Source organism: Prenolepis imparis, unplaced genomic scaffold (assembly GCF_030444845.1).
Source record: "Prenolepis imparis isolate NDT839.2.m4 unplaced genomic scaffold, iyPreImpa1.0 SCAF_6, whole genome shotgun sequence".
NCBI classification, from domain to species: Eukaryota; Metazoa; Arthropoda; class Insecta; order Hymenoptera; family Formicidae; genus Prenolepis; species Prenolepis imparis.
Window position 1 is genome coordinate 1,246,545 of NW_028141164.1, and position 9,583 is coordinate 1,256,127.

General features: G+C 38.8%; 1 protein-coding gene across 1 annotated transcript in view; it reads right to left on the reverse strand.

The window, feature by feature from the left end:
- Nucleotides 1–4,629, reverse strand: part of LOC145937085 (neurotrimin) — a 280,339-nt gene extending 275,710 nt beyond the window's left edge. The window contains exons 1-2 of the mRNA XM_083039936.1: nt 4,483–4,629; nt 4,357–4,397 (exon numbers count right to left, since the gene is read on the reverse strand). Coding sequence (XP_082896062.1) covers nt 4,357–4,397; nt 4,483–4,487 — 46 coding nt within the window. The 5' untranslated portion in view covers nt 4,488–4,629. The remainder of the gene's footprint in view (nt 1–4,356; nt 4,398–4,482) is intronic.
- Nucleotides 4,630–9,583: the final 4,954 nt, after the last annotated feature.

A 9,583-nucleotide genomic window follows, 5' to 3' on the forward strand; every position in this document is an offset into this window, starting at 1 on the left:
ATCGAGTAACGGCACTCTCGGAGTCTTGCTCTCTCGGCGCGAAACGCAGCGACGCGCGGCTAGCTTGGCAGCTCGGGGTTGGCTGGTTGACGTTACTTCGGTCAGGACAGTTCCTGTCAGGCTACATGGAGACAAACGAGCGACCGGCAATCAACCGCTGTTAGCCCCGTCCGACCTCTCGCCAACCGCTATCTGACCGTTCCTTTTTGCCCTCGGAGCCGTTTCATCATAATTTATTGTGATACCGTCACGTTAATAACTCAATTTATTTCACTGGAGACCCTATTATTTTTACGGTTAGCCTCGGCCTGTCGTCGCGAGGCGCTACGAGTGTTGCGACCGCAGACCGCGCAGAGCCGGTCACGCAGCTCCATCCGGTCTCGCGTGACTCTCTTCCGGCGACTAGTAGATTCCGACTCTGCTTACGTGGAAAGGAAATCCCTTGCCCTGGTTATACACGATTGAGTAAAAGCGAGCATTTAATTCTTCGCGGTTAAAAACTTTGTTTCTCGGAGATAGACTGTGCGGAAAGAATTAATGCGATTTGTATTTCGCGTTGATTTACGATGAGAGAATAATTATCTGATCATCGCGCATTCGCGTCGTCGTAATAAAATAAAAGAAAAATACGGCATAACTTACGAATGTTTGTGATAGCTATTTGGAAATGTCTCGGATTGCGTCACTTTAGACTGCTTATTTATGAGGACATAAAATTTCTTTGAAACTAATCCAGCGTGTTTGCTTCAACATTCATATCAACTGACTGCTTGTTTGTATAATTCAAAAACCCGAAGATCCAACGATAAGTCTACGTCGCGCCAAACAAATGACTAGAGAATGGATACTGAAACTTATTATGATCCAAAAAAACTCTCTCGATATATTTTTAGATTTTATTGATTTAATCAATCAATTGTATCTACGCTAATAAACATCCGACGTAACATATGACGATACGACGAGAATTCGACAAAGAATTAATGTCATAATTTTGTCAACGATGTCTCATATAGCTTCCATTTACACGCCGGGACTACCGTAACTAAATTAAATTAAGTATACCAAATTTTTAGTTCTCGATGACGCAACTCATGATTCATTCATGGTTGTCAGCAGGTTGATATGTTATCTCTTGGCAATATTACTACGGAATCGAATAAATTAGCGGGAACAAGTCGTCCCGCAATTCATTTCACTGATAAAGTATCGTCGGTTTGCAAAAAAAAAAACGAGAAGGAGAGAAAGGAAGGAAAAAGTAAAAGATCGATCTTTTATTCGCGGATGGACGTTTATTTGAAATTCAACGGGCGAATCCCTGACGGGCCTACGTCGCTCGTTCGCGTGTTCGTGCACCATAGTGAGAGAAAGTCGGCGAATTGCTGCTATAATTCACGGAGAATAATGAGAGCTTAATTAGCCACGTAACGCAGACGCGGTGGAAACGAACCGAAAGACACATCGCGCCGGCCATAAACTAGCAATTCTTAAGGATTAATACGGACAACATTGTATATATCTGTGTTGTATCTGGTGTGCCGTATTTATGAAGTGATTAGCCCGCAGAAACGGAGAACCGCCTATTAAAGTGCGGAATTAATGAGTGTTCCTTCTTTTTTTTTAATGCTCGAAAGTTAGTATCCGCGCACGCGGGCGTGCAGGATATTCGTCCGCGTGTTTCTCATAGAGGGATTGATCAATATTAACAACAGGGGAATTTTCATTAACCGCTCGAGTATTTATTGCATAAACGCGAGTCTTGCTGCGTGAAGAATCTCGCACGCGCGCGCCGCTCGTTAAATTTCTACTTTGTAACGTATGACGGATTCGTCCATAAATATTGATTAAATAACGTATACGAGATTATAAATTCTAAGCGCGTATAATTTTTTTTATAAAAAAAATAGAGACTTTAGAAATAGAATATAATAAGCACAACTTGTCATTGATACGTCTAGAACGAATTAGTGACGCGATGCGTTATATATGTATTCTTTGCATCGATGATGCAAAATGATGCATCCTCGCAGAGATATCATTTTCGCATTCCGCAGCGTGCGCTTCCACGTCGTGCTTTTCCTACCAGGAATTCGTTTGAGCGACAATTGAATCGCTGTACTCGAAATCACTTAAGCCGCATACACACCTCCGCAGTGGCGGTGTCGCTACGCTACGACTTGTATAATTCTATTTGACGCTAATGAAATAAGTGTCACCGACACTCAGTGGTGATACGAGCCCAATTATGAGAATGGAGACGACAGGACGAGATGACGGGATCGGTAGCTTGATTAAAATGCAACGCGGCTGCCTCCTGTTGGATACAAATGAACGCTTTGCTTTCAATTTGTTTCGGAGTTGAGAGAGAGAGAGAGAGAGAAACGTAGCCTTAATATTACGGAGAAGGAGGGAGGCGAAGAGGAAGAATTATATACATTAATTATTTATAATAATAATTTTAGTAACTTGCGTAAAAAAAACTTTAGCACAGATATTAATTTTAATATTATTTTGTACCAAAATTGAGATTATTTATCGTAAAATAAAACTGAATGAAAACAGAATTCAAGCAATGTTATATAATTTTGAGACTAAAATCTTTGTATTCAATCTAAATACCGCGCAAATGACTCCAAATGAGGAGAAAGGATGTGAATTTCATTAAAAAAAAAAAAACAGAATATCAGCAAATATTCACACACGGATATCGAGGGATAAATATACTTTTCTTGTTGTTGTCGAGGGCTAAAAGTAGCGCAGACTACATCGCGGTTCATTAAGACGGTGTTGCGGCTGATCCTTCCTGATTCCTTGCATTTAGATTGTAAAACGGTGCGATAAGGACCGTAGAACCGCCTCCCTGCCCAAAGGTATATCTACCCTCGACTACACCGGATATATACGGGCTTGCAGGATAACGCGAGGCAAGAGATAGCTCGGGTTTAACCCCTCGGCAAGCACCGCTATACCTCCTCTTACTTAGGAACTCCTTCGCTCCTTATCACCAACCTGGGCTATAACCAACCGAAGTTTCCTCATCAATGTCCCATCCAACGTGGCGTCTGCGACTTCCTGCCTCCTCTCGAGTGCCTCGTTATATGGCTTTTGTCGCTAGCATTTTACTTGGAAATTACGACCCCGTAGCTTATACGAAACAAAGATGCGACAGCCGCAGGTCGGTAGGGCACGCACGGATCGGATACATAAATTTATTACGTGGAAATTTAATAATGCGGAAAATGTGGATGTAATAAACGTTCTATAATTAGCGAAATAAGTACTAAAAATAAGCGTATGTATATACGCAAAACAAGTATCGAATTATCCTTAAATGTTGCGTTGAAAATATGTGAGTAAATCAATGTAAGTTACTCTCTAGTAATTACAGCCTTACATATTAACTAAATTTATAGTTTGATTAATTGAGAGACATGAGACATGTCATATATTAAATTATATATTAATTTAATAGCAACATGTCCAGCAGGCATACATGTCACCAGAATACTTTTATCGATCGATATTTACGGAATTCCAATACTTTTACAAGCGACATTAAGTTACGGAACCAGTTTCGCTAACATAGGTCAAAACATGTTTGTAAAAAAGAGTACACGAGACAAATTGATCTCAACTTTTATCCTTCAAGTATGTTCCACTACTGTGTATTGCAAAACGTTCTATGAACCGGTTATTATACGCCTGTATTTATGCGTGATTAATCACTTTAATCGATTTGAAATCAATGCGCGTGCTTCAAAATTTAGATTTAAAAAGTTTATGATTCCCTTTCTAAAAAAGGCATGTTAAGTCAATTCTCACAAGTAATAATATGATAAAATAATAATATGATAAAAAATTAAAATAGTAATATGTTGTAAATATATTGTTATAATGTCTTATGCGCGATTAATATTTTTTTACAGAAATCAGCTGATAACTATCAAAAATATTAATTGAGTTTAAGTATATTATAACATATTATTTAAAACATATTATTTAATTTTATTTTATTTTGAACAAACTAAAAACTACTAACTCTCGCGATGACAGCCTCTCGATGCTACGATATAACGTACAATGCGAATCGGTTAATCAGTATCGGAAAAGATGCAACAATACGTGCAAGAATCGACTTAACGTGCCTTTTTTAAAAAAGGATGTTATAATATGTTAAATTCGATTAATATTTTTGACAATTATCAGAGCTGATTTTTGTCAAAAAATATTAATCGCGTATAAGATATTATAACACATATTCTTTAAAACGTGTTACTATTTTAATATTTTCAACATATATGTATACACCCCATTACTGCTATAGAAAGGTTATACAATAAACAATTTTTCACTCACCGATACGTAGCGGAGTTGTAGTACACAGCATACACGATGATCTGAAAACAAAATATTCAAATTATGTATGTGTGCGTCGAATATCTCAAACAATGCAATTTAGAAAAAATGTTTTATTTTGCATACCTCATAGTTGCCCCGATGTCGCCCGATGCCTCCCCGAGCCTCCTCCTCCTCTCTGGTCCATGGTAGCACTCACGACACTCGCGAAAATACGAATAATTACGATCGCCCGAAACTTTACACGGCACTCCCGACACGACGCGTGAATCGCACTGTGTATCGCAATGCTACCTGTAACAAATAAAATACATACATTAGAATAATCTTATTATTTCGCATTATAACATAGACAATATAAATATGTAAGCTAGAACTAACGATAGATATATCCACGGATCGCAACACATTCGCGCGCGCGAGATTAAGTTGGGTTATGTTGGCAAGAGATTTTGCATCGAATTTTTCGCCAAATATGCGTTTCGAACAATTACGACTACATATTAATGTTGAAATTATGATATGCGATTGATAAATATTACAATACAAAGGTTGGAAATCGTTTCTAACGATTATGCTTACTAATTAATCACAGCGGGACGCAGCTCCAACTGCCTGATACTCGCGGCGTTTCGGTAATGGCCGCTATTCGCTACGAATATCGGCAACTTCATTCTAATAGCGCGCGCGCGATACTATATACACATGATATAAAATATTAATAATTAATTAAAACTCGAAGGAGATTCGTTCGAGAAGATACAGCTTTAGATTTAACAGCAATATTTAATTAGCAAATTTTATTAATATTTTTTGACAAACATCAGCTGATTAAAGCGTTAATTTACTAATTAATTTTTAAAATAATGTTATAAAAATTAAAATAATATATGTATTAAATAATATGTTATATATATAATACTTTAAACTCGATTAATATTTTTGACAGTTGTCAGCTGATTTCTGTCCAAAAAATATTAATCGAGAATAAGATATTATAACATATTATTTACAACATATTACTATTTTAATTTTTTAACATATTATTATTTTAAAATTTAATTAGCAAATTAACGCTCTAATCAGCTAATTTCTGTGAAAAAAATTAATCGAGTTTAAACAAACTTTATATTATTTTTTTTTAAATATCATTTTTTTAATAAAACCGAAGAATGGCGCGCAAAATCAAGTTAATGATTGCTCAACAATAATCGTCGTACTCCTAGCAAGATAAAAACACAAACACATTTATGTATGTATAGTATATGTATGTACATTTATAAATATGCGCATAAAGAATTAGCAAAGTTTTCCTCTTACATGGTTTGTGTGTGTCGGCTCTTTTGTATAATCATTTATATATTCATATAAATTGAAATATAATCTCCACCTTCGTACTTAATCCAATAATTTAACGCAATTATCATCACGGGGCATGTATTGGTAGATAGACGGCAGGAGGTGGATTAAGTCAAGCGTGTACTCGAATTACCGGTACACGGGACACGGTATTATAAAAATTGTCAGAATGAAACACTCAACGTATAATTTACGTTACGCGCGAACGGTTTATGCATGAAAGATGGCCTGGCTGAGGGAAGTGCACACCTCTGACCCCGCAGCATTCAACATCTCTTGCAATCATCAAAGCCGTAAAACGACGTGCCGATTGGAAAACGCCGCGCGTTAGTGTAATAATGTATTATTAGGTGCGCGCACACAATTATTCGTCAGCTAATCATAGAAAAAGAGTCACGCGTGAAAGTGTACTTATATAGTCGATCGCGCAGCAGGGAGAGAATAAAAAAAAAAAAAAAGCTTAATGCTCGATCATTAAAGAAGACCGCGATATACGATCTGTACAACATTATCAGGCATTCTCGGCCCTGCCGAGGAGAGACAGCTGATCGCTACGCCGTTGTCGTGTTATGTAAATTCCTGACATCGGCTGACCTCGCAATTAGTTATCCTCGTAACGCACGTATTTGCAGATGCCCGCGTCTTCCCTATGGAATTCTCGGCGATCGCGTATCGACGGGCTCCAAAGATGTAGGAGCGATTCGAAACAGAGAAACGAGAATTTTAATGTTGGTCGATGGCCAGGATGACGGATACCGACCTTGAATAACGTCGAGTTTGTAACGACTCGCTATTTACATTAATTGTAATTAACAATTAATAAATATCTACTGGATATCGTAATTCTTTTTCACATAAGACCTCGAGTTTAAAAGATTAAATCATGTGTTTTTTTTCCTTCAAATTCTTATAAAAAGCAGATGTTATAGTTCGAATGTGTGTGTATGTGTGTGACAGTCTCGCGCTGACTGTAGAGTTAACATGGAAATATCTATAGACTATATAATATACTTGTATGTCGCGATGTAAAATACCAGATGTTGTAATATCAAGCTATATAGAAGAAACTTTTATACCGCATTGCACTGTATCGTTCAATACGAAGAAACGTATCATTCAATCTTGCGCTATAAACACATACGCAATTGATCCCTTTGACCATTTTCGTCAGGTCGACTGACATTTCGGAAGATGGACGTACGTAGCTGATACGAAGTCAACATCCAGGAATGTATGGACGTGCGTTGCTCGCGGCGTGGAGCGAGACGGGAAAACCAACGACGGGAAAGAGAAAGAGAGAGTGAGAGAAAGAGACAGAGAGAGAGAGAGAGAGAGCAAGAGAGAAGTGAGGTCGAATAACAGGGTGCGCTCCGATCAACATTAATCACTATCCGAAGCGAGTAGATAGCCGTCGAATGCTCGCTTTCTAAAGCAAGGTGAAGGGGTGGCTGATAGATGGAGGTGATGAATGGCTCCGTGACGCGAAGCGATCCATCATCTCGGGCCCGACATCACGGGAGCTGCCTACCGCGAGAGCTAGCGGAGAGATTTCGCGCGAGAGGTCATCTCGGCTAATTCATCATCCGGTCCGCCGCGCTTGGCTCTCTACCTCTCTCTCTTCCCCCCCCCCCCTCTCTCTCTCTCTCTCTCTTCTCTCTTCGCATCTCTTGTTCCCGTGCTGAACTCTTTCCGCCATCTTTTACCTCGTTCTCTCCGTTCACAGATTCGCTAGCTGCCTCGACTATTTTCCGAGTTTCAGGCGTCAGGCCACCTCCGCGACTGTTTGCGTCCCGTGACAGTCGCGGTAAGGAAAAGAGGAGAGGAAGGGGAACTCTCTATCAGCCACTTTGAAGAGATGTCCAAGAGGCCGTCGGCGACGACGTTGTCGCCTTGACACTGCATGATCGATGGAAATAATGTGGTAGACGTCTAAAGTTTCTTTCGAGGATGGTGGGTCGGCAAACGAGCCGTCGAGTGACAGCCGTTATAGAGGGAAAAGAGGGGAAATCTTGGGATGAATCCGTTTATGTCACAACAGTTGTGTTCATGGTACAAACAAACCCTGAGACGGATGATCACTCTTTTCATCTAGTTGCGAATCGTCTGGAAACTGATTTCCGCGACGTATCTTCGTAATGTCCATTACTTTTCTCCGACTGCTAAATTATGACAAATTAAATCTCCTCTCAAAGTTTCTTAATGTCAACAATCTTAATAGTTCTTTCGGCAATATTATAATTGAAAAGGGAAGACTGTGAGAAGCGAAAACAATCTGAAAACTCAAAGTTATTACTTTGACACCGTGCGATCAATATAAATGTGACGACAAACGTTTACTCATTCGTTTTACAGACGTTGTATTAAATTAATTCTCAATTGATAGGCGCAATAAAAAGAGAAATCATTAAACGTAGCCGTTTGCGTTATAACTCTTCCATAGAACATACATAAATTGCTCAACAATTAATTTTTCCTTTGATATTTTTTTTTCATGACATCGTAAGATATATTGAAATTGTCTATACATTTATGCATAATTGAATAATAAATAATAAAGACTTTGTCGCTTATAAATCTTTATGAAATTTAATGCTCGTCGAATTATATTTACCGCGCGATTGCATGAAAATGATTGGTAATAACGACGGAAAATATCCATGGTTCTGCTAGCAAAAAGAAAGAAATATTTTCGTGGTACGTAGGTTCGCACCGATACTTCTTCGTCACGAGACATCGTATACTCGACTCGACGTGATCGATGGAAATAACGTAGTAGCTGTCTAACGTTTCCTCCGAAATGGGTAACCCTAAGAAAAATGGTCGGGTGGATGTCTGAGAGCTTCACGCTGCGATAATATCTATCCAAAGTACCGATATATATAAAGGAAAAAATATATTTCAGCGATATTTTATTTGAATCATTACGCCCTCAAAATATAAGTCCTACACGTATAAAGAAAGATATCCTCGCTATCCGAGCTTAAGCGTTTATTGAGTGATCGATTCCTATACGTGATATCCCTGATGTATATATACGTTATGCATCTGCTCGATTTTCCGCATCAACGGGATAATTTATCGAAGCGATAAGAAGAAAACAGACGCGTGTCTTGGTGAGTGTCCGGAATTGATTCGCTACACGCGGCACGATTTTCTCAAAAGGCATCATCCCAAGCCTGATCGTATACCGTTGAAATTAAACGCTCTCGCATGTATATTGTAAACAGTGATCTCACGCGCGGAACCGATGGAGCGAAAGCTGCATCACGGCCATGAGTTTTTTTTTTTTATAAAATTGTATATGCTATTTATATCATAATGTTCATCAATAAATGAAATAAATAAAAATAATTATAATAATATTTGACGAATAAAGTTTGCTGTATAGAAATCGCTCTCTTAAAAAAGCTTTCCAAGTTCTCTATCGATATCCAAAATTAAAAAAATGAATTTTGTACGAAATGTGAGATTAGCAGAAACTGAATTTTACGCGCATGACGTAAACGCCGTCAGCAACGTTTGACCTATCGATTTCATCTTCCACCATATTTCTGCTGGGAGGGATCGGCTGTAGCTTATAGATGAATTATAGTTGCTCTTTGCTGTCGCGCATTCAACGGTGATGTATGACTCGGCGGGAGACGGTAGGTAGGTAGAAAACATCCACGATGTACGGCCTGTTAATAACAGCAAGAATGAACGAACGACTGCGCACAGCGCGGTACACAGATGCCGCTGGCGGCTAGACCCCCTTTGTGTTTTATTACAAACGATACGTCAACCACGATGTATGGGCTGCTTTTATCTGCGGCCTGTTATTGATGTGCTAAATTGTCCGCGCTGACTCGTAAGACTGGCCAGAACACGC